Source organism: Bos mutus, chromosome 6 (genome assembly GCF_027580195.1).
Source record: "Bos mutus isolate GX-2022 chromosome 6, NWIPB_WYAK_1.1, whole genome shotgun sequence".
Lineage (NCBI taxonomy): Eukaryota > Metazoa > Chordata > Mammalia > Artiodactyla > Bovidae > Bos > Bos mutus.
In genome coordinates, this window is record NC_091622.1 from 23690384 (window position 1) to 23716581 (window position 26198).

The 26198-nt window shown below is 35.3% G+C and overlaps 1 protein-coding gene across 2 annotated transcripts in view; it reads left to right on the forward strand.

Annotated features, from left to right (window-relative positions):
* The window catches only part of PPP3CA (protein phosphatase 3 catalytic subunit alpha), a 330698-nt gene that overhangs the window by 245022 nt on the left and 59478 nt on the right, over nt 1–26198 (forward strand). For both annotated transcript variants that reach the window (XM_005897690.3, XM_005897691.3), the window contains exons 3-6: nt 7793–7917; nt 16143–16254; nt 18711–18856; nt 21914–22053. In XM_005897690.3, coding sequence (XP_005897752.1) covers nt 7793–7917; nt 16143–16254; nt 18711–18856; nt 21914–22053 — 523 coding nt within the window. The remainder of the gene's footprint in view (nt 1–7792; nt 7918–16142; nt 16255–18710; nt 18857–21913; nt 22054–26198) is intronic.

Genomic DNA, 26198 nt, shown 5'->3' on the forward strand with positions numbered 1-26198 from the left:
CTAACCCTAGGTCTGGTTACTATGATGGGAGCCCATATTTCAGGATCCTGGAGGGGGTTCATGGAATCTGAAACCTGGTATCAGTATTTCAGAAAGTGAAGAGAACAATCTTTCATTTATCAATAAATATATAAATATATGTTATCAAGTTTAATTATTTGGGGATGAAATTACATCATCTCACAGATGATCCAGTACCTTTGATCATCTGGTAATGACAATCGAGGGTTTACTGAACTACATAATGTGGGTAAATCCACATATCAAATAAGCTATAGTTTTCAGGACTAATCAAACTTGGACACATAAACAGAGTCATGACCAAATTTAATTAAATAACCCTGTAAGTATTGTACATATTACTTATTGTTTCTATTTACTAGTATCACAGCCATGACTGTGACTTAAAATAATTCAATAATGTTATTGATCTGTAACAGGCGTGTTGTTAAAATATGAATTTATGCTGAAATAGAAAAATAGTGATAACAGATGGAACAAATTCATTCTTATTCAATAAATTAGGTTATTCCAGTAAATAAAATTTGAAAAAAATCACAATAGTGAGAAGACTCATCTTTAAGGTAAAAAAAAAAAAAAAATACATTTCAGTAATCAACTTTTCTGCTGATTAGAATACATGGTGAATATACCATGATGCTTAGTTCTTCTGTAAAACAGTTTAAAAATATAGACTCTTCTAGTTTTTTTTCCATCTGATTATAGTTATAACCTGAGATTGAGAGAATTCTTGAAGTATTCATATTTAGTACTGTATTGTTTCTATTGTATTATCTACTGTAATCTATAGTATACCCCACTCTTGTTTTTTCAGTTGTCCTGTTACATTTCTCATTAACACTGGCTAACAGTTTATCTTTGTAAAACGGTGTCAAAAATATAAAGAAAATGTTTGAAATTATTGCTGCTAATTTACACTACAGTTATTATTGTTTTATATTTAGCTTCATAACCTTTTTTTAATCCTTGAAATGTCACTACTTTGTGAATTTTAATTTGATTTAAAGGCTTTTCATTATTGTTTTATACTATCAAGCCCTGATTAAGAATTCATATTTTGTGCTTTATAAAGTACCTGATAAATGTGTAACATTTGAAAAATAGTATTCATTATGGCAAAAATATTATTTTGAAGTGTACCTCATTGATGAATTAAAACCTTGTTATTTTTTCTTATTCAGTTTATTTTATAGTTAATGAAGATTTCTAGATGTATAGTGAATGCCCTAATGAAACTCACTTTTATCTCAGTAATTGCTTCATTTCAGAAGTTTACACATTCTGCTAATGAACCACACATATTCAGGCTAGCTGGTGTGGATCTGAATTTACCATCCACTAAAGTTACACAAGCCTGGATTGTCAACAGGGGGAAGCAGATATGTGCTTGTGGTACCCGCTGTGTTTAGTATCTAACAAAACCTCTAAATGTAAGATCATTCTCTCCGAAACTGCAGATTTTGGAACAGAAGAAGTTGTAGCAGATAGAGGATTCAAAAACCAAACCAGTAAATTCAATAGGATAATCTCCTCATGCTGAGAATTATACACAATGTTAATTCCTTAACATTAGAAAGGGTATTGTCTTGGAAAAATGTGCCTATTATGGAAAAAATATTGGGTTGGATTAAATGAAGCTGAAAGTAGAGTGGACTTCTAATGGTGAAAATTGTTCAGCAACTCAGTAATGTCTTCTCTAAAAGAAAAATTACAATCTGTTAAGTTTTGTGAAAATTGGAAAAACTTGCAGAGGAAGTTATTCTACTTTATACAACCTTCCAAGATGATAAAAGCCAATATTTTGGAGGAACTAAATGATCTTTGTAGAAAAATAAATAGTGAGTCAAGAATTAAAAACACTTGACTTCTAAATCATAATACTGATGCCATTTTGAAATGCCAGTCCATGAAAAAATATTTTCACCTGCACTGTATCATTTGACTGTTTTTGTTGTTTTTAAAAACTCCTCTGTCTCTAGACATCCTAATTTCTATAGGCATTCTTTAACATAGAATTCTATGACATTTTAAAATTTTTGCTTAGCATCAGTAAAAAGTTGACCTATTGATGTTCCTTGAAGGATTTTCTTGGATATAGACAAGTAAACAGGGCCAAATGTGGATATAGACAAGTAAACAGGGCCAAATGTGTGGATCAGAGCATGAATTCAAAGCTTTTCAAAGTAGTTTTATGAGAAAGTATGTATTTTATTTTATCTTGCACTTGTTAATGTGTCTCCCACTCAGGATGGAATCTGTAGCAGAGTTCTTTACAAACTCTCACTTGTGTAGCAAGTATACTGGGACTTCATCCTCATATGTTCAGTATGATCTACTTTTTACATTTTTCCAAGATAGCAATTTAGTTGCCAATGTGAATTTAGAAACAATAGAATTCGTTGAAAAATATTTAAATTAAAATATGGGTATACTTTCTTGCAGAATCATTAATTTAGGCATGCGTTCTTCATTACACATATCATATACGCATAGTTGTTTTGAGCAACTATCCCTTTTCGACAGAGAGCGGCATTTCTCCTAGGAGATGCAAAGCATAGGCTTGATCTTCATTTTGGTTATCTTTCCAACTTGTCCTCCATACTATGAGCTTATTTTCTCAAGAGGCCATTTGTCCTCAATATGCTGGCTGGCCATTATCTTCTCTCCTTAGCAGTGTGCTCGTTCTAGGGACTCTTAGACTTGCCCTGTGACTGATTCATTGTCCAGTTTGTAGATCCCAAGAGCTTTCTCAGCTAACTACAAAGAGCCTCTTGTTCCTACCCCAGCTGTTTATTGCTGTTTCTCTTTAGCACTACTTTGCTGTAATCTACACTGAGAAATGTCTTGAACTTGTTTAATGACTTCCTAACTGGTACACTGACCACTAATCTCCAAATAATTCCTCCTTTATGGTGGGTGGCTTTATACACACACATACACATTTATATTTGTGTTTACATGTACATTAACCTCCTAAGTTTGTGATTTCAGGGTTTAATAACTAGCTCTCTAGCAATGATATGAGAAATAAAAGCTATTTCCTTTCCCAAGAAACAAAGACAGAATTTTTCTGCATGTTATTTTGTTTCCCCCTTCAAAATTCCGTGCCCTTCTTCAGAAGACTTAGGTCAAAAATTATTGAGACCACTCGTGTGAGGGTCATTTTCAATAAATTTTCATTTACTGTGGGCTAAGAATCACTAGGGGATGGAAATAGTATTAAAAGGCAATTACTCAAAAGTGATTGTTTGCTTTGGTATTACTTATTAGTTGGTCATTTAGGCATAATTTATGTATTTTCTAATAGTAGATGAGAGAAAAGTAAAAAAAAAAAAAAAAAACATGTAAGCATCACAGGATGTTAGTCCCTCTTGCACTATTTGGTTTACTGAGGATGTTAGAACAGCCGTTCAAAACCACTTCGTCACCTGACTTAGAAAAAGAACCAAGAAGAAGGTAATGACAACCTTCTCAATAACTCGATTCTACTGCTCAGTGTTCATGGTAGTTCTTACTTGTCCAGTATAAAAACAAGCGGAGGACTTATTGCGTCTCACAGGAAAAGTAATCATCATGATGTAGCACATCAGGAATGGATTAGGGTACTAGTGGTCCAGAAAAAACTCATGTTTCTTTTCATTGATGTGTTAATTTCATTAACTGTTGTAACTATACATTTCTTATAGAAACATGTATAAGTCTGGTCATAATCTATTGAAGACATAATATGTATTTTTGTACATTCATTCAGATGGATGGATAATTTCATAGAGATGAGGAGTGCTTTCATCACATGTCCTGTGTTCCTATAATTTTGGTGCTTTTTCAATATAGTAGGGCTTTCAAGCCTGGCCCCTAGTCAAGTTCCTGCCTGCCAGCAGTGTTCCATTGGAAACGAGAAGCAAATAATGGGAAGCTGGGGGAATATGGGAAGCAGGAGTATTTGGTGAAGAATGAGCTCGCCTTGAAGGTATAATAGAACTTGTCAAAGCCTGTTTGTTCTAGAAGTGCTGTTAAAACCAATGACATTGAAGATGAAAGGACCTGGCCTCATAGGGAGTTACAGGCTGTGAGCAACCAAGCACATGGTTTGCCTCATTAGCTAAAATTTGTTGGACTTTATTTCTCTCAATGTTTTAGGTACCCAAGAGGATGGAAGGTGGGGTCTATGGCATTGCATAGACGGAAGGTTACTGGGCTGTACTTTTCACTTAACCTGACATGGTACCCTTCCCTCTGTGTGATGTCCTGACCCCACCCTCCATCCTTTGGGTACTGAAGCATGGATACCTCAGTATGGTGGTCACTCTCTTCTTGATTTTTGAAATCAAAATAGTGAATGTTCCCAAATATTAGGACTTTAGGATGAATTCTTTATCTGAAAGCTGAAATGCACAAGGCCTGAGCAATAGCCACATTCAAATGCACAAATAAGTGTGCTCTTTTTTATCACTTGTCTTAGATTCATCCCTCTGTCCTAGACTCCATCAAACAATCACTTCAATAGCATTTTCAGGTAATAAGAATTTCTGATCTCACACCAACCTGGGATTAGCATTGAACAAAATTGCCTTTCCAATATGTGTTTCTCCCACCTGTGCATACTGTGAGGGGAACCACACAAGCATGCAGAATGAGGGCTCAGTCTGCTAAGACAGAGGGTGGAAAGCATTGGTCTTTCATCTTACTAGCTAGATAACTTCCACTGAAGAGCTTGTTATCAGTCTGCATCTCTTGAGATTCTGATTCGGGACCCGGGAATCTGTAGTTTCAAAGCTCTACAAGTGTCTCTGGTGTAGAACCAGGGAAAGAAACCACCATAACCTGCATGGAGGTCCCTCATTCTCCCCCAGTCTTGCCACAATACTGTTTTGAAAGCTGTGACTTGAAAGGCTTAAAACAAGTACCATCTCAGACAAGTTGAGGACCTTCAGCTTCCACCAGAGCAAACTCCCACTGTGGTCCATCTCTGTCGGTCTGAGGAGCCCCTCAAAAGCTTGACTTCTGTAATGAATGGGTTTCCAAATTCAGCACAGCACAGGCCCAGTGAAGAATTCTAGGGTAGCACATTTCTCTACCACTGGGTGGTAGGCACTGTTCTCCATGTCTGGGTTACAGTGAACAAGAGCTGACAGCTTCTCACAGGTTATAGTTTTATAGAGCTTATAGTCCAGTGGGAAGAATCAGGGAAGAAACAGACATGCAAATTAATCAGCTAGATTATTCCTGAGAGTAATAAGTACTATGAAAAAAGTAAAACAAGTTAATGGAAAGAAGAAGAATGCTTTTGGAAAGAAGTATATTGACAAATAGCTGAGACTTACTGGATGGAAAAGGGTCAGCCTGTGGATGTACAAGAAGGAAACATGGCCTATTTGAGACAGAGAAGACTGGCATCTACTGAATAAGAAAAGCGATAGGATGGTGACCTAATAGACATAAAAATGATTTTGAAAAACAAAGAAGATACATAGTTTTCACTTAAACTGATCTGGGAAATCCTTAAACCTTAGTCAAAATATCTCAGTTATTCAGGTATATTTTATTTGAGCTACTGTTTTCTTTCATGTGGCTTTGAGAATTTTTTATGATTGTATATGCAAGTTGCTTTTCTTTGCTGAAGATTATCATAAGTGGTCCTTACTGAAAAAGCATGATTTGAATTGTGTGGCTGGTGTAAGGTAAAGTCAGTGATAGTGTGACCATCCTACTAGTAACTGAATTTCAGGGTATCTTGTTTCCCATGCCAGCTTTACAGCAGTTGCTCCCTGCTCTTTTATATCACCAAGCCAAAATCCAGTAATTGTGCTGATCTTGTATTGATATCTCTTATCACAAAGTTACTATAAGCCAAAAAGAAGAGCTTACTTTCCAGTTTTTATAAAATTGAATTCACAATGATGTAATTCTGTACTCCAATGAAAGAAAAGTTGTCCTTAATGTCTACATCATCTAAAGCCCATGTATTTATAAAATTGTGTGATTCTGGTTGCCAGATTATGCTGCAATTGTATGTCAGTAATTCCAAGTTCATGGTCCACAACCTGAATTACTGTCTTGGTATTTGTCATTGACATGACGATATAAAAAATAATGATGCGTGAATTTCCAGCCATGGCCAGGAATTGAAATGGAGGCATGGAAAGGGAAAGAGAGGATAGGAGGGGAGGAAAAAGTGAAGACGATGCTCCAGAATGGTTTTCATTCCTCCTTCCTCCTTTACCCCGAGCACCAAAATCCCATCCTTTCTGGTACCTTGATATTTTTGATACAACTATTTTGAAATGCCACTTTGATCTCATAGTTTTCAAGTTCATATCAGGTTTCAAGAATTCTTCTAATTCCATTACATTATTGATGCCTTTAATTCTCACAATAACCAAGTAAGTTAAAGTACCAGTATCATCCCATTTTATACATGAATACATTGAGGCTCAGAGAAGTTGAATAACTTATCCAGAATCTCTCAGGATTAAAGCCTGAGGGTCTTTTACATGGCAAAAATGGGAATTTATATGGCATTTTTATTCATCCATTGTTTAACAGTATTTTTTTTAAATCAGTGAATCCCTTTGATTCATATTTCCTTCTGTCAGCTTTCATCAGATAAAGGGATAAAGTTTTAGATATTTCAGCTTGCTTTCGACTGCAGCATAGAATTTATTAAGATAGCAAGTGTCCTTTGACGTCTTGATTTCCTATTCACTGATACATTCATCCTGTGAACCTCTTAGCATGAAAGAAATAACCAAATCATGTTCATCATTCAAGCATAAAATTGTCTTAAAATATTAAATATATACACATATGTAAACCCTATAAAATGTCAAAGATATTATAACATGATAGTTGACAGCAAAAGCTTTGAATTAGACAAATCTGAATTGAAACTCTGTATCATTCATTTTTAACAGTGATCTTGCCCAGCCACATAACCATAATGGAGATAAGATTTATTTTTTAGAGATTTAAAAGTAGCAGATGAAATTGTAAGTACTGAATAAGTGACTTTTAAAATGAGAGACTACATAGCTTTTAAGAACTTTTAAAGAGAAAGTGAGAAAGTTAAGAAATTGCAATACCCAGCCATTTTTTTTTTTTTTTTTTACTGTTTTATAGGATTTCATTTCAAAATTTGAAAAAAGTTTGACATCTGATACTAGGGTCGATCTTATAAAAATGCTCATTTATGATATCAGTTTAAATTTAATTGGTTTTTTTCTTTCTCAGTGATATCTAAAATAAAGATGTGTTTTATAATTGATGACATTTTAGAGTCAAATACAATTTTTATAATGCATATCAAGTTTTCTTCAGGAGGCTGCTGCTGCTAAGTCGCTTCAGTCGTGTCCTGTACTAGATATATATTTAGACATCAGTATATAGATTATGCCTAATTCTTTGACTCTCTTTGACACATCTGCAAGAGGAAAACCTATTCCATGACATTGTTAGTATTAAATTACAAAATGTGTATAAAACTGTCAGCATAGTGTCTGGTGCAGAATTGTTAAACGTACAACAATAATAGCTATTATTATTATTGTTGTTACATTTCCATTTACTGTGAAGGGGTGAAGACCTGGACACAAAGCAAGGTTTGCCACAAATTAACTTTGGAAACTCTGTCTTACTTTCCTGTTTTGCAAAAGAATGTTTGGCTAAGATGGCCTCTGAATTCCTTCTGGCTCTAAGATTTTGTAATTTTATTATCTAATTCAAAAATGGAACATAATATAACCATAAAATGAATTTTCTTTGTTTCTTTCAGTTTGTGGGGACATCCATGGACAATTCTTTGACTTGATGAAACTCTTTGAAGTGGGGGGATCTCCTGCCAACACTCGCTACCTCTTCTTAGGGGACTATGTTGACAGAGGGTACTTCAGTATCGAAGTAAGTCTGCATGATTCCTTTTAGCTGTTCAGTAATGGATTAACACTATTTTAGCAAAATAAAAGTGGTGAATATTATTGTGTTAAATAAATCCCTAGTCTTTAACAATAAACTTTTATTATATATTCCTATTTTTCATTGATTCCTATATGCTTTTTATTGCATAGCAATGTCAAGGAATTGGCTAATAGTAAGATTTTGCTTTTGTACTTTTTACAAATTTGCAACTTTGCAAAAATTGCATCATGTTTTACATTAGATAATTCTGTTTCCTCTTGAGAGAACTAATCAAAGTCGATTAAATAAACAGATTTGTGTAGTTATATCTTATGAGGCACTAAGTTATTTTTGTAAATGGATAATCAAGTGCATGTCTGTTTGTGTGCATTTGTGTGTGAGTATGTGTGAGTACACTTACAGCTGCTGTGTTTTGTCTTGTATGGCACCTGTCATCTAATTAGGGTTATTTGTCAAAATCATTTATTAAAACAAAACAGATAACCTTTGAGTAGAGGTTCATCCTCAGCCTCCCAACTGCTTCTGTTTCAGGTAAGTAGAAGTAACATTCACAATAAAGTCAAGGGTCTTGTTTTATTCACACCTTTGCTCTTCTTCCTGGTACTTAATACGGTGTTTCATACATAGAAATATCTTATAAATACTTATTAAAAGAAATAATTATAAATAAGAATAAGTTTTAAAGAGCTCATGCTATAGCAGATGACATCATATGTACTCTTGGAAATAATACTTTAAAAACGAAAACAATTATTCTTAAGTAAAGAGAGAAATCAAATTTACTGAAGACCCACACCAATGTAATACATTCATAGTAATCATTTATAAAAGAAATTCTAGGTTTTTAAATTTTATCATAATATTTTATTACAGGAATATTTAATGTTTAAAAACATCACTCTTAGACAGCTTTTACTTTTAAACTGTTATACTAACTTTTGAGGGGGGTGGTATTCCAATTCAGTTCACCTCCAGTCATTGACCATATGTATGTGTGTCTGTAGTGTGTATATATATTATATATATATATATATATATACACACATTGTATATTGTCATCAATATATTAACCGCATTTAAAGATCACGTTTCTTAATGATTCATGGTGATGAGGGAGGGTTGTATAAGTTCACAGAAAGGAAATACATTTAGGTATTTCTACCATTTAGTAAGTAAGTTTTATCAAGCACATAAAATGTATAGGCACGGTAATTGAGAATTTAAAGAAATATACATCCTTGCTCTCTAGAAGCCTAAATCAATACAGGAAAATGTAACTATAAAAAGCTCTATAGAATCAGAAGTCTAAAACAGATAGTCATCCAGGATTCAATTGTTATTTGAACTGGTTATTAAAATCTTGGGATAAAAGGGGTACAGAAGATAATTATCACTGGAATATAGAAATTTGGGAGAATTTTGAGAGCATATATGGCTGGGATAAGAAACAAAGAACAAGTAAGATTTAGCTCAGAGGAAAACTGAAGTGAGAAAAGCACAGAAGAATTAATTAAGAAACCTTGTAAAACCTCATTCATGGGCTAACTTCACCAACATGGCAGAGAAGTGTGATGGAGTACAAATTTTGTAAGACCTTTGTATCACTTTAGGGCTAGTATCTGCCAAGAGTAAAGAAAAAAATAATGGTGGTTTTGAACAGAAGTTTATTTCTGTCTCAAGTAGAAACCCATAGATGGGTGGACCATGGCTGGTGTGACTCAGTCTGGCCCCAGGGCCCAGGCTCTCTGCCTTATTGATCTGATGAGTGTGACCTCCTTCCAAAGTCAACCTCATGACCCAAGAGGTTGGGTCACACCAGCTTCAGCCCTCATGTTCTCACATTACATGCAGCTCAAAGGAAAAGAAGAAAGAAAGAGTATGCCTTCTCATTTGAGGACGTCTTCCAGAAGGGGCATAGTTATTTCCTGTGGGCCAGAGTTTGTTGACATGGCTAAATGTGATTTCCATGTGTAGACAGATTTGGAAAAGACTGCAGTAGACAGAAAACAGCAGTGGAAGGGAAAGAGTTTCTATTACTTCCCTTAAATTAAGGTTATGTGGAATCTAAGTAAACATTTTTAAAAATTATTTTAGTAACTCAAATTGACATATTCATTTGACATTTATATGTTCCTATAAAAGGTTCTGAGAATAAATGCAATCGGTGTACTATATACTTCCTTTGAATCTCATCTTTTAAGCAAAGAATGGCGAAGACTCTCCTGTAGGGACTGATTATTTTTATCAGCCAAATGATAGAGTGTTGTGTTAGAATTTTTTCTTTTAACCTTAACAGTCTATTTACCTCTTGAAACTTCACAAACTCTCTCTAATTAGAGCTTTTTTAGAACTGTTTCTTTAAAGTAAAGAAGTTGAGAAGCAGTAATCACTAACTGGTTCCTCAGTAGATTTTAATTTTAGTCTACAATTAATCTAGATACTTGAACTATGATAGTTTATATAATATATATTAGTATCTTCTGCAATTTAAGCAAAGAATAAAAATCTGAAAACAAATGTTGGGGAAATACCAAATGTGGTGACCAGAGGACATTTAAAAGTTCTGAGATGCATGTACCATATTTCCCAACTTTAAAAACAGCTCTTTAATTAAACTTTAAAGTCTGAGAGTACAGCCCCAGGGACTTGCCACATGCACAGAAAATGACAAAAATGTGATGCCCTTATAAGTAAAAATGATCCATTTTGATTAGACTATGATCTTTGAGGGGTTTGAGGATGGCTCAGTGATACCATCCTATTTAAAACAGAACAGTCATTTATATAAAATATACTTACTGAAGATACTGTGAGGTTTTTCATTGTGGATTAAGGAAACTGACATTGTTTGCAAGTTAGAAATGGTATTGTTTGCCTAGTATAAATGATCTCATTTATTCCTCATAGCTCTGCAAGGAGCTTGTGAATGTCTTCCTTTCCAGCCTGCAGAAACCAAGGCCCAGAGAGACTCGCACACACAGTAAATGGCAGTGCCAAGATTCAAAGTCTGTGCTCTTTCCAATATCCCATGCCTTGGCCATATATTCACTAAACGAGCCGTAAAAAAATGTACACGTAGGTGATGTGGACACTTTTACATACTGTTTTATTAATTTACAGATGTGCAAACATGCACACATAGTCCACTCCCTCACCAGTATAATCTAAAGGGCAAACCTGTTGGTTTAAGACAAATCCTAAAATGAGAGCTCAGTTTTCCAGAGTGTAATATCTCCTAACAGACGTCCTGATTCATCTTAATTCCGAATTCCACTACAAGTCTTCTCCTTCGGCTGTTCTCTGGGCAAAGAAGAGCACTTAAGTTTAATTTTTACCAAATTAGCTTTGAAGAGTAGGTTCAGATTTCATATAGTCTCAGCTGGGCAGTATTTACAGGCACTGGGTAATGTGTTCTGGGCAGTACATGAAGCCCATTTTATGAACTCCCTCCTCGCCTCTCCTCCACTCTTCTTCTGCCAAAATTAGAAATTGTTCCCCACAAAGTTAAACCCAACTAAAACAAGCAAACTTTTGAGTAGTGATAAGAGAGGTAATTTTGCCTGGGGGTCGTAATTTGTCTCACATTGAATACCATCCTTTTTCTGATGCTGGCATTATGCTGTCTAATCTCTTTGTGTCTGTGTGTGTGTGTGTGCACACACATATAACCTTATGTATATATAGGTTCATGGCTGAATGTATTTCTGAGAATGCAGGGAAAACTCAGAATTGGAAGAAGAGGCACACACAGCTGTTTCCTTCTAGTCACTTCATCGGGTTCCCTTTTTAGCCATTCTGCACTGCAAGACATTGCCTTGAGCCCCTCCCACAGCACTAATAACTGGAGCTCAGCCCAGGCCTCAGACTCCTTTAAGTAGGAAGAATTGTATTTACTAGCTGTGAACCCATAGACTAGAATGAACCACGGTACGTCAGGCAATGTTCTGTGCTTCTGCCTGAGAATAACAAGCAAACAGTACAGCAGGTGGTGTTAGGTGACAGAGTGATGCCACAGACATGAGGAAGGAATTGTTTGGCTGTCTCCTTGAATCTGAGGGTCTTTATAGTGCATCGCTAGCCCCAGTGCTGCTTCTCTGTGTGCTTGTCAGACCAGGCAAATAATGGCTTAGAGGAGCAGCATTTGACATTTCAGAAATCTGGATCTTTTCCCAGCCGATACACATCCCTCACTTGATCATCCTGTGACTGAGAGACAGCATTTTTGACTGGAATGTTTCATAGCATGTATGGTTAATTTAGGGAGTTGCTTGATATATGTCTGAAGCTGAATATATATATATACACATACAGATGTTTACTTTCTTGCTTCTTCTTTTACATCCTTCTTGACTCCCCTATACAAGTTTTTAAGAATAAATCACAAAGTAAATCATTGTACTGCTATAGTCGAGCCAATTAAACTAATGAAGAAAATTATATCCTTAGTGCTGCTTCACTGAAGAAGATAGATACATAAGAGAAAACTATGTCTATGATAATAATTAATAAAAAGATTAGAGGATTCTCAAATCTTTTGTATTTACAAAACCAAGCTAATTTTAAATTATAAAGTGAAAGTGAAGTCTCTCCGTCATGTCTGACTGTTTGCAACCCCGTGAACTGTAGCCTACCAGGCTCCTCGGTCCTTGGGATTTTCCAGGCAAGAGTACTGGAGTGGGCTGCCATTTCCTTCTCCAGGGGATCTTCCCGGTCCAGGGATCAAACCCTGGTCTCCCGCATTGTAGGCAGACGCTTTACCATCTCAGCCACCAGGGAAGTTCAAGTTAAATTGTAAATAACTGTTTAATTACTTAGACTGAAAAAAATACTGTTGTTGAAAGTGATTAGTGCAACTGATTTACATATCACCATGCAAAAAAAGCCAGTTGAACTTGCCTCTCTGTTCCTACCTTACTCAGTAAATCCAATGAAAATTTTATTCATATTAGCCATCTGATACCACATGGACCAAAAAAACAGCTATTTAACTAATTTTTATTTCATTTATTAATGGTGATAATGTTTTACATGGGGTTTCTTTCTTTCTTTTTTTTTTCTTTTAAAGAATATCAAGTTGTAATTTTAAGCTCTTCAGATCTCCAGAATGTTAGAACTTTAGATGACAAAATAGTTGCGAGCAAGGCAGAGTTGTGCTTGGCAGCTCTCTCCCACCAGATGTTGAGGGCGAAGGCTGGCGGGGCTCCACTCTCCAATCCACCCTTGCCCTGTCATTTACCATGCCACTTATTCCATATTGGCTGCATTTGTGGTTTTGTTCAGTGTTTGGGAAGATATTTTATTCTTGCCACAGGGGAGAGGGAAATAAAATGTGAAAAGAGGACTCTTATTTTTAGGGTCTTCTGAGCCAAGAATTTGGAAATTGAGTTTTCTTTAGTGTTTTCTTTCCTCCTCTCCTCCTCCTCCCTCCCTTCCTTTTTCTCTCTGTCATCTCTCTTTTCTCTCCCCCATTCGCTCTCTGCTCCCTCTCCTTTCTGGCTGTCTTCCTTCTCATTTATAGGAAAGGAGTCACTATTTCCTAAATTTCTACTACATGCAGGGAGCTTTATGTCCATTACATAATAAGGGATATGAAATGTGTATTGAATCGTTGAAAAGGTAAATAGATATGATAAGGAAACCATAGAACCTTTGAGTTTTCAGTTATAAAAGAGCTACAGTAATTAAGACTAGAGGTGATAAAGCCATGTGCTGATGTCAAAACATGATCTTTAACAGATGGCAGAAAAAGAGTATGTGGGCTGTAGATTGTGATTCCTCTGGTAGCATCTGAGTGGGGTTAACAGATGGCAGAAAAAGAATATATGGGCTCTAGAACGTGATTCCTTTGGTAGTATCTGAGTGGGGTTAAGTTGCAGTTTAGATTTTTGTTGGAGAGATTATAGCTTTGCTTTAAAATAAATTGTTATAGGTAAAACTAATCTAAAGAGTTCGGAACTGTGGTAACGTTTTCCAAAGGGTATTGACTGAAGGAGGGCACAAAAGAGCCATCTGGATGCTGAAATGTAACTGAATCTGGGTGGTGGTTTCATGGGAATATACATATGGAAAAATTCATTGACTGGTACATTTAAGATATATACATTTCACTGGATATAAATTATACCTTAGTGAAAACAAAAAACAAAATCTTTTTAAAAAGTAACTACAATATAGCCAAAGCACATAGTCTCTCCCCCACTGTATGCCTTAAATACAATTTCAACAAGTGAATGTAATTTTTAAAGAATTTCACATACCCATTCCTATTCCAAATCAAACATCCAGTGTTAGCAATCTATTTGGGAAAAATATAACATATATAATTTATAATTTAATTTATATTTTTATAAATTTATTTTTATAAAAATATTTTTATAAATATTTTTATAAAAATATAAATATTTTATATAAATATATTTTTATAAATTTATTTTTTATAATTTTAAATTGCACTATTTATACATAATATATAAACAAAATATGCATATGATACAATCATATAAATTTAAAATGAGAATAGCTTTCACATTGATGTTAATAACAGTGTATATCTTCTCTGAAATGTGAGACAAGCTTGATAATACACATTTGTTTTGCTAGAACATTGTAAGTGCACCTCTAAACCTGATACGTAAGAGAGACTCATTGAGCCACCTACTACCCACTGAGATAATAGGGGATTTTTACACTTATCAAAAGATCATAATCCTTCCATTTGGTCAATTGGTCAACTTCTCAGAAATAGTAATATCATCTTTCACATGAACTTTAGGTAATAATTATAAGCACAAACTAATCATTGTAAAATTATTTAATGTAACATATATATTTAAAATTTGATGTTAGCTCATCATTTTTGTTTGTTCAATTATAATTACATAGTTGGGGACAGTATCTGGCTTGAACAACTCAATAATACATATTTTTTCTTTCTTTAAAACTAGGGCTATGTATTCAAACATTTACTTCCATTGACTTAATAAGTAATCATATAGGCTGACAAATGATGACTGTTCACAGGTAGCACCACAGATGAACTGCCAATGGCTTGACCCTCATTCCTGCCATGTGTTAGAAAGCTCATTATTAAGTGTAAATATTGCTTTATTTGGGGTTTTAGATTTTAGTAACTAGAATCAGACTTGTCTCAATATTCTTCTGGTTCTTTAGCTTCACTTTCCGAATAAAGTTCATGAGAATAAAAAAGCACACTTGTTTTCAGTGTGATTTTTCTCTTCCCTGTGGATTTTTAATGAATGCTATTTGAGGATAATGAAATTTATATTAATACTTGAGTATCCCAGTTATATTTATTCACCCTTCTGGAAGACTGTGTCAATGTAGGTTGATTCCAAGCCTCATTTTTATGCAAACTGCAATACACAACTACTTATTTTGTGAGTTTTAAGGTATATGAAAAGTTTCCCCTAGCTGTCAACAGCATGTGTAGTGAGATTCCCTGGCCTTCATTTTGATTACAATTATATATGAAATGAAAAGCTCAAGGCTTTAAATACCAAAAGCACTGAAATAAGAGACAAGATAATGGGAGAGGAGACTAGTAAAGGAGAGAAGAACATAACAGAAAATAGAGACACAATCCAGGTTAGCCTGAGCTTGTCAGTGTTCACTTCCAAATTTTGTCAGGCCTTTGCTTGCTAATTTTTCCATTTCTATTCAAAATAATTAGCTTTACAAAGAGAAGTGGCTTTATTTTATTTATTAGCTGTTCATCACATTTCTTCTCATACTTTTACACTGGTATATTTTCATTTTTAATATATTTTCATTTTGGTTTTTTCCAGTAGACTGTATGTACTCCATTGTTTGTTTGCGTGTGTTGTCTAGATCCCCAGTGTGATGTTTATATTTTAGTATAGGTGAACATTTGGAGAAGGAAATGGCAACCCACTCCAGTGTTCCTGCCTGGAGAATCCTGTGGACAGAGGAGCCTGGCAGGGTACAGTCCATGGGTTGGCGAAAGATTTGGACACAGTTGAGCGACTGAGCACACACGGATGAACCTGGCTTGGTACCGAAAGAATGTTTCTGTTTGATTTTCAGTATCTTCCTTAAAAAAAACTTAGTCTTTTGGAGACTTTTGGTCATACTAGCACATTTTGTTCATGTCTTCCTGGTGTGTGAGCCAAAGTATGTGTAACTATAATGGAAAATATTTATTTTTATATTATTCTTTTTTTTCTCAGTGTGTGCTGTATTTGTGGGCTTTGAAAATTCTTTACCCCAAAACACTGTTTTTACTTCGTGGAAATCATGAATGTAGACATCTAACAGAGTATTTCACATTTAAACAAGAATGTAAGTATACTTCTGGTTTCTCTTTTAACATCGTGTATACTAAATAGTAATTTTAATCCATACAGAGTTTTACATTATGATCCATTGCTTAAAAGTAAAAAGCTCAAAAATGAGACCATATCATTTCATATTACTTTCTGAGCATAGCGAGTTAAGAGAATTAAGAATTTCTTTTAAAATTATAAGTTCTTTATAAATGATATAAAATTGGAATTAATATTTGATGTGATTTAGCCTAAGGTTTAGAAAAGGCACAGGAACCAGAGATCAAATTGTCAGCATTCATTGGATCATAGAAAAAGCAAGGGGTTTCCAGAAAATCATCTAAGCCAAAGCTTTTGGTTGTATGGATAACAATAGACTGTGGAAAATTCTTAAACAGATGGGAATACCAGTTCACCTTACCTGCTTCCTGAGAAACCTGTATGCAGGTCAGGAAGCAATAGCTAGAACTGGACATGAAACAACTGACTGGTTCCAAATTGGTAAAGGGATACATCAAGACTGTATATGTCACCCTGCTTATTTAACTTATATGCAGAGTATATCATGTGAAATGCTGGGCTACATGAATCACAAGCTGGAATCAAGATTGCCAGGAGAAATATCAACAATCTCAGATATGAAGATGACACCACCCTTATGGCAGAAAGTGATGAGGCACTAAAGAGCCTCTTGATGAGGGTGAAAGAGGAAAGTGAAAGAGCTGGTTTAAAACTCAGCCCTCAAAAAATGAAGATAATGGCATCTGGTCCCATCACTTCATGGCAAATAGAAGGGGGAAAAGTAGAAGCAGTTACAGATTTTATTTTCTTGGTCTCCAAAATCATTGCAGATGGTGACTGCAGCTATGAAATTGAAAGATGCTTGCTGCTAGAAAGAAAAGCATTTTAATCTGCTGTCTAGGTTGTGACAAACCTAGACAGCAGATTAAAAGATGCTTGTTCCTAGGAAGAAAAACTGAAAAACCTAGACTGCATATTAAAAAGCAGAGACATCATTTGGATGACAAAGGTCCATATGGCAAAAGCTATGTTTTTCCAGTAGTCATGTATGGATATGAGTTGGACCATAAAGAAAGCTGAGTGCTAAAGAATTGATGCTTTTGAACTGTGGTATTGGAGAAGACCCTTGAGAGTCCCTTGGACAGCAAGGAGATCAAACCAGTCAATCCTAAAGAAAATCAATCCTGAATATTCATTGGAAGGAAAACCAATACTTTGGCCACCTGATGGAAAGAGCCAACTCATTGGAAAAGACTCTGATGCTGGGAAAAATTGAAGGCAGGAGGAGAAGCGGATGACAGAGATGAGATGGTTGGATGGCATCACTGACTCAATGAACATGAGTTTGAGCAAATCCAGGAGATAATGAAGGACAGGGAAGCCTGGCATGCTGCAGTCCATGGGGTTGCAAAGAGTTGTTGAAAATGACTTACCAACTTAACAACAACAACAAGCCTAAGCAACAAGCAAGTAAGTTAGTAGTCAGAATATTGCTGTTCAGGATAATCCTACTTTTTAATCTCACATCACTCAATAAAATCAAATGGAGGACAGATTCAACCTTGTGCTTCTCTTTCTGGATGCAAAGGATTTACCAGCCTCAAGTGGATTTTACAGAATTAAAGACAACTTCTTCTTATAGAAATAAACTAGGGGTGAGAAGTACCTCATATAAATGTCATTTTCCTCTCTCTTAATTTTCCTCATTGTCTTTGGAAACTTAAATTTCTTTCTGTCATTCATTTATCCCTATTTCAATGGAACACAAAACTTCTCTAAAAACATTTGCTATAAGTTAATAAAGGAAAAGTAATGTGCAGTGATTTAGAAGCAACATTGGAAACTTTCTTGCTATCTGCTTTTCTGTAAGAAAGTTCCGGAGAATCATCCGGTTTTGTATCTTCTTCCATTCATCTCCTAGTTTTTGTGTTCTGTTCTGTTTTTAATATACATTTGTAGATGAATAGGACTTCTCTGATGGCTCACAGGGTAAAGAATCTCCCTGCAATGCAGGAGATCTGGGTTCAATTCCTGGGTCACGAAGATCCCCTGGAGAAGGGAATGGCTACCCACTCCAGTATTCTTGCCTGGAGAATTCCATGGATAAGGGAGCCTGGCAGGCCACAGTCCATGGGGTCACATGGAATGGACATGACTAAGCAACTAACACTGTAGATAAATAGCAGAAATGTATGTATGCAAGAGTTCTCTCCTCCATTATAGAAAAAATTACTAAAAAGGTCAAATATGGATGAACCACAAAAGTAAAAAACAGTAGATATAAACATTAATATATAACATTAAAAAGTCTTTAATCATATTTGGAGCTTTGCATGTGTACTTACATGCTAATATGATTCCAGCAGAAAAACAAAAAAATTAATTTTTATGAGCCAGTCCTACTTCTGAAATCATAAGAGTAAGTAATTGGTTTTTGATAATGTTTTAAAGGTAAAATAAAGTATTCAGAACGCGTATATGATGCCTGCATGGATGCCTTTGACTGCCTGCCCCTGGCTGCCCTGATGAACCAGCAGTTCCTGTGTGTACACGGCGGTTTGTCTCCAGAGATAAACACTTTAGATGATATCAGAAAAGTAAGTTCTGTTATTTTCCAGGTCTATCCATTTTTTACTCCTTCAGTAATAAATGCATAACATCAATTTCCCTGCCTTTAACAATAACTTTTTGAATTAAAATGATCTAAAGTAGTCATGGGAGAAGGCAATGGCAACCCACTCCAGTACTCTTGCCTGGAAAATCCCATGGACGGAGGAGCCTGGTAGGCTGCAGTCCATGGGGTTGCTGAGGGTCGGACATGGCTGAGTGACTTCACTTTCACTTTTCACTTTCATGCATTGGAGAAGGAAATGGCAACCCACTCCAGTGTTCTTGCCTGGAGAATCCCAGGGACGACGGAGCCTGGTGGGCTGCCGTCTATGGGGTCGCACAGAGTCGGACACGACTGAAGTGACTTAGCAGTAGCAGCAAAATAGTCGTGAATGTCTTCTTTGTATTCATTTTTTATCTAGAAAGAAGGATATATTTATACTTTAAAACCCCAGGGTTCATTTTGCCATGTGAAATGACATTAGAAATGTAAAATATTTGATCGCAAAAAAGATATATGCCTTTTCATTTCCTTTTGACTTGTTTCAAACAACCCATTGTATATTCATGACATATTACAGTTAAAAGACATTGTTTTTGTCTTAGGGAAATATCACAACAGGACTTTTAAAATGTGTCCATATTATTATTCTTTAAAAAATCTACTTTTACAGCTTAAACTTTTAATGTAACAATCTAACAAAGGCAATGATGCTATTCTATTGATTGTATTGAGTGGCGAGGTGAAAAGCAGTTCATTTTTTGCAACAAATATTTTTCTACTTAATTTAACACTAGCTATTAGTGTTGTTTTAGCCAGCAGGAAAGATGAGTTAGGTTGGTGTGGAAATAACCTCTTTCATGAGAAAATGTAGCATAGGATATTTTTATTTAGTGGAAGAGACATCTTTTATTTCTTTGATTATGCTCAGTATCCTTTTAAAATGTCACTGCTTTTTAAAGGAAAATGATATTTAGGTAAGTAAAACATTTGAATTCTACCTGAATGCTCTATCATTAAAGTTCAGGTCTTCAAATGTAAAAAATAAGATTGTATTTACTTTCCTGTTAGAAAGGAAGTGCACGGGTTTTATTTTTAAGATGAAATGAAAGTACATTAAATAAGCCTGCTCTGTGTGCTTGTGCCCTTTTTTATAAGATGCCATTACACATCTGCTTCTGGTGTTTTGTAACACACAAAGGATTGGTATTTGCTTTACATTTAAAGTTTTGTGGAGACAGGACACTGAAATGTAGTCACTGAGTTCAAGTATAGTGTGGTTCACTTTATGCATGAATGAAACCAGTTTATTCTGCAATCTGATGGACTCCTGAAATCAGTAACTACACTTCTTATCACAAATTATGTAGATTTTTAAAATATCCTTTGCCTACCCTAGGACTTTGTTTCTAGCATGTTTCAGATATTCTGTTCAATTCTCTTGTATCATTATGCTTTAGACTTTGATGTAGAGTGATTTTTGGTTTGCATTTTCCATATGTCAGTTAGCATTTCTACCACACTTATTTAATTAATTTCATAGTTGTTAAACTGTAGATGATATTAATTTTAGAATGCATTTTATAACTTTTCCAGAGTAAATTCTGTACTCTGGTTGCTTTACTAAAGCTCTAGCTGGGAATCCACTTTTGTCAGAAAGTGTCTCCTCCTTTATGGCTCTAGCCCTAATAATAAGTTCTTGTTTCTTAGAAAGAAATTCTGTATTTTTATGGACAAGCATTATTTTTCTTGTATGAGTTGTTCAAAAACATAAATTACTTAAGTCTCTTAAGCAAGTCTAAGTTTGCAATGAATATTTTATGGATAGCAAAATGGTTGAAATATAGAGGGTCTTGTCTTATTGAAGGTTTTCATTGTGTGTTGAAAATGTGAAATATTACTTTGTACTTTTTAGATATTAGTAAAAAAAAAAAAAAAGCTATGTAGCAAGACTATTATTTACATTACCTTGTATGTCTCAGAAAAAGAATTTCATGGGCTGTCAGACTTACATATTCACCTGTCCCATGGATTTTTGGGTTTTTTTTTTAATATTACAGTATTGAATATGCAGAATTTTGGTTCTTAATGAGTTTTCATAGCTGTGTTATGCTTTTCTTCAAGAGACTGCGTAGTATCTGCTAACTTCACCCCAAATCCTTTCATTGCAGTTAAATCAGGATAAACTATGGGAAAGTGACAATATTATAAAATTGTTGGTGAAATGTCATTTCCGGTTATTATAGTGCTCATAGCTTCTAAATGCACCATTTTAAATTGAAATATGGCTTTGCTAAACATATGTAGCTAGAAAATTGGAAAATTGATTTCGTATGAGGACTTCAGGTAAGCTAGGAAAATTAGGACTGTGAACTGAAAAATGACCTGCTAAATTGGGGTTTATTTTACTGCTTATTGTTAGGATTTGTATGTAAGGTAACTAATCAGCTTGGTTTTAATTAGAAACCTAACCCCTAATGAGTGAATACCCAAAATGTCATACAGCAAGTACTTACTCTCAAAATGAAAGCTATCTGTTCTCAAAATTATATTGTTAAATATAAACACCATAAGTTGTTCCCTATCCTGATTTCTAAATCACATTTCAATGGGAGGCAGTAACAAAAATTTCCCCAAAAATCAAGTAAAATAAAAGCTTCTCAAGAAATGAAACACAGGTAGAATATCAGTTGGTAATAACTAAAACACTTGGCTAGATTTAAAAAAAAACTAAGAAGGAGAGAAAGACAAAGAGGAAATCAGGAGAAAGGAAAAACAGAGTGGGAATTAAAGAAGTGAGAGAGAGGTGTAAGGTGAAATGAAGGCAGATAATAAATGAGCATCAGGAAGAAGAAGGAAAGAAAATGGAAGAGGTGAGGAGTAGACGAATGGGGAGGAAAGACCTCAGAACAGGAGAGAGGTTGGGGAGTTCACTCTGTACAGTGACTGGGAAGCAAAGATGGTTTTTGTGAAATGCTGGTTTCTTCCAAGTTCCAACTTTCCAAAGATTAGTATTTTGCTCTCTGTCTTCTATTTTTCTTAGTTAGACCGATTCAAAGAACCACCTGCTTATGGACCTATGTGTGATATCCTGTGGTCAGACCCGCTGGAAGATTTTGGAAACGAGAAGACTCAGGAACATTTCACTCACAACACAGTCAGGGGGTGTTCATACTTCTACAGGTGAGGTTGGAGAGCTCCACCTCCTGGAGCAGGTGGCGTTCGGAACTGTTGTCATTGATCAGTCCATGTATTTGATTTATTTGTTATGTGTGTAACTTTCCTAGGAAACAAATATAAATGAAGGTTCTCTTTGAAAGCCTGGTTCAAATAGATTCTTAGCCCCTGGAAAATAGAAATATAAATAAATTGATAGATAAATAAATGGATGTGTCGATATAGATGTATAGATATACTATCTGTGAAGAATAGAAAAGGCATAAAAGAGGCCAGTAGTTTCATGATGTCCAGGCAGCTGAAGAAGATAGTAGGGTTTAGCAGAAAGTTGGTTCTGTTTCAAGAACCATAGGGAAAAAAATCCAGTGCCAGCCTTGATTTTTTTTTTTTCATTCAATTATGTAATCACTTAAAAATGTTTTTACCAGTTTTCATATCTTAAATCAGAAAAACAATTTTAAATTGGTTAACTAAATTATTTTCAAGTTATTCTTAAATTTTCCTAAGTTCATCAGACTTCCTGAATAATTAATTAAAATTAGTAGCAACCCAGTATATAAGTACCACCATAAATTTATTTTTAGCACTTGACAAGCCAAATTGACAAAATTTTTATAGTAATGTTTCTGTTTGCAAATGTATGGCGATTTCCCCATACCCGTAATACTTCAGAGCACTTCAGAAAGAAGTCAACAACTCGGTTGGGATTTTTGCATGTCCTCATGATCTTCCTGATATCTTATTTTCCCTCAGTTTTAGCCTACTGCATTTTATTACCACAGTTTCACTCGGTTCCCTTATCAGATGTACAGTTTGATGTGAAAGTGGCCAGAATGACAATGCAAAAGAGATTATGGAGAAGTTGAGAATTTAAGCCCTAGAATACAGTATGGGTTTTGTTTTTTGTTTTTTTCTCTTAACTGAAAAATCATACCCGGTAGTCATTGAAGTTTACACTCAGTTCCTGCCCTGGCAGCTAAGCTAATGATCAGACTGGAAGAACTCTGTGAACTGCATCCAACTCCATATCTTTCATCTCTTGAGTAAGCAGATATCATCCTCCTGCATAACACTGATCAGAGTTTATTCTGGAATATTTTGTTCCATACGTTGTTTCCCTGATGGGGCAAAAAAGTTTCCTTTTGCTTATCTGTTGATGTGATTGAGAAATTGAAGTTTGTGAACAGAAAGTCTTGTTCACTGTAAGCCATCATTCAAAGAATAGTCTTTGTTTTAAATATTAAGAGGTTTATTCCAAGCCTCTTTATCAGAAAGTTTGCAGTTCATTTCCAAGTTTTGGAAACTTTGGCTAAAATAAAGGCATGGTATAGTATTTCCGAAAAGCCTGAAGATTTCTTTTCAGTAATTAGTTAATTGGGGAGTAATCTTTTATTAAAGACTTCTAACTTTTAGGGAAAAGTTGTTTTGTTGAAATACAACTGTATTTGCCAAGTGTTCAATTTTTCAGATCTAGTGTTAAATCCTTAATTATACCAAGAGTGTTTAAATTACCTACTTGATACCACTGAGTTGCACTTCAATAATACAATATCAAACAAATTATAAACCTCTTGATTTTGATATTAACACATATAGTATTAATCGTTCTTTAATTCACAGTATAACATTCTTCTGTTAGCTGAGTTAGCTGTTCAAATATGTCATCTTCTAAATAAAGTCCTGTACTGAACTTGTATAAAGTTATGATATTTTTGTTTTGTGGCTGTAGACTTAGATGTGTTTACATCAGAGATAAAGTCCATCAACTAGATAATTAGAGGATTATGTGCTTTCACACCTTTGTTCTCAACAAAATGATTGTTAAACTCATCTCATTAGAGGTTCTTAAGAGATAGTGATCTTTAGCCATGACTAATGCTGACTGTCAAAATCCGCAGCCTGTGTCCTCTGACTAATGGTAAAGCAGTGTGAATTATGTCTTATCTGAAGAAGAGAAAAATGGCTCACGCATTCCTCTAGACCTTTTGGATTCTTTTTTCTTTCGTGCCATCTTGAAGGTGTCAAGGCATCTTCTATGGCCATGGTTTATAAAGCTGGTCTAGAGCAGGTACAAAGGAACAAGAAAACTGGTAGAAGAACAGGAAAAACAGGTAGAGTTATTGGCAGTTACTTTCATCCACAACTCCCAGTTTTATTTCACATGTGTCTGTAGTTTGTGGATTTAATTTGCTCTGCCACTCTGTCCATGATCTAATGTATCGTCTGGGCAGTGGTTTAAATACAATGAAGTTGCATGGACAAATGCATCTAGAAGGATTTGCTGATGCTGCTTATGAGTTATAGAAGACAGTGCATGTGACAGAGGAAGGAATCCCTTTTTGCTCCAGTGCTACTATTACCTTTAGAACCTTAGACCAGAGTTTGCATGCTTAATGACTATAACGTTGAAGTAACTGAGATGCTTGAACAAGCCATGAGTTAGATTGTAAAGATTTGTGAAGATCATGACAAATCAGAGGTAAAAATTTCATCTTCATTAGAGCAAATGAAACTGTTGGCCAGACTTGGTGCTTTGGGTTGTTGGCCTTGGGTGTGTCCTGTGAGCTTTGTGTTCTAGATTTAGCTTGCTCCAGAAGTAAGTTTAACTAACCACTTTCACATTCCTCTAAGCACTGAGATTTGAAAACATCTTGAGGGTCACTTAAAATGTGTTTTTGAAGCTGCAAATGGCAGCTCACTCCAGTCACTGTTGGTTTCTCAATCGCAGATCAGCAGCCTTTCTTCTGTTCCCAAGCTGCCCCACTGCTCTTTTGCAGTTGGCATTCTTGTCGGCCCTTTCCACCTTGAAATCCTGCGGTTCCTCCTTTTTCACAGATCCTGCTTGCCCTCCAACTTATCAGGCAGATCCGTCTGTTCCACTGTATCTTTCTTTGTCTTCCTCCTGTTCTTGACAGTTTTTTCTTCGCACTTTACCCAAGAACCTCATCTGTGTCCTTAGCTTCACTGTAAACTATGAACTCTGGTTAGATTACCAGATCTGTGCCTGGTCCATTTGTCTCTTTATCTTTCCTGAGCAAGCATTCTCTGTTTCTAGTTTTCTGCTGGAATTTTTCATCTTAGATGTTCCTTTGTCAACCTTCTCTTGAACTCACCTTGCTTGAAGAGGTTTATTATTTACCTTTCCACTGGGGATTTCTCCTGTTTTTTCTGTTTCTATTAACGGTTTATTTTCCCAGTTATACAGAATAGCAAATATTTTTTCTTTTTCTTTTTGCATTGAAATCACCACTAACCAGTCATCATATTTTAATGGCCCTCTCTTTAAAATATAACCAGCATCTAGACCATCCTGCCTTCCCTCTTTCCCACTCTGAGTTCAAGACCATTTTTAGTCTGTTGAAATCATACCTGCTTTCACAGCATCCTTCCCCTCCCCTCACCTCAATTCAACTATTCCAGATTCACGAGTATTCTTTGGAGAATTCATTCACTCATTCAATTATTTAACAAATATTAGCCAAACACGTACTATATATGCCTTCTGTGAGGTTTTATAGATGCTCGAAGTCCCTGCCTTTGAGGGAATGACAGTCTGGTGTCAGAGACCGAAAAATAAACTGACAAATAAATTGCAAGGTGAGTAGTTTTGCAATAAATGTGCAAGTTATCTCTCTCTCTTTCACACACACACAGCCCCAAACAAGGATGGATGGTGTTTAAGAGACTCCTCATGGTGGAAATATTGTTAGTCCTGAGCTTTAAAGGATGAGTAGAATATATCCAACCAGAATCAGTGGTGAAGGCTCTTGCAGGCAGGAAAAGTGGTAAAAAATATGAGGAAAATAATGCTCTGGGAATTCTTGAAAGATGACTACCCAAATGGTCTCACTGGACCTCCAGTCCCAAATTATAGGTAGCTGCTGTGGTATACACTAAAGCTGGACCCTCATAACTAAGCTATTCTACTCCTGTTTTTTTATCAACTAGAAACGCTTACACATGTGTGCCAAATGACATAGCAGCAGTATTCAATAGCCAAGTAATGGAAACAGCCCAAATGTCTATTTAGTAGAATGAATCATAAATTATAGAATATTTATACAGCTAAATACAGCAAATGAGAATGAGTTAACCAAAACTGCACAGAACAACATGGATGAGTGTCACAAGTATAATGATGAGCTGAAGAA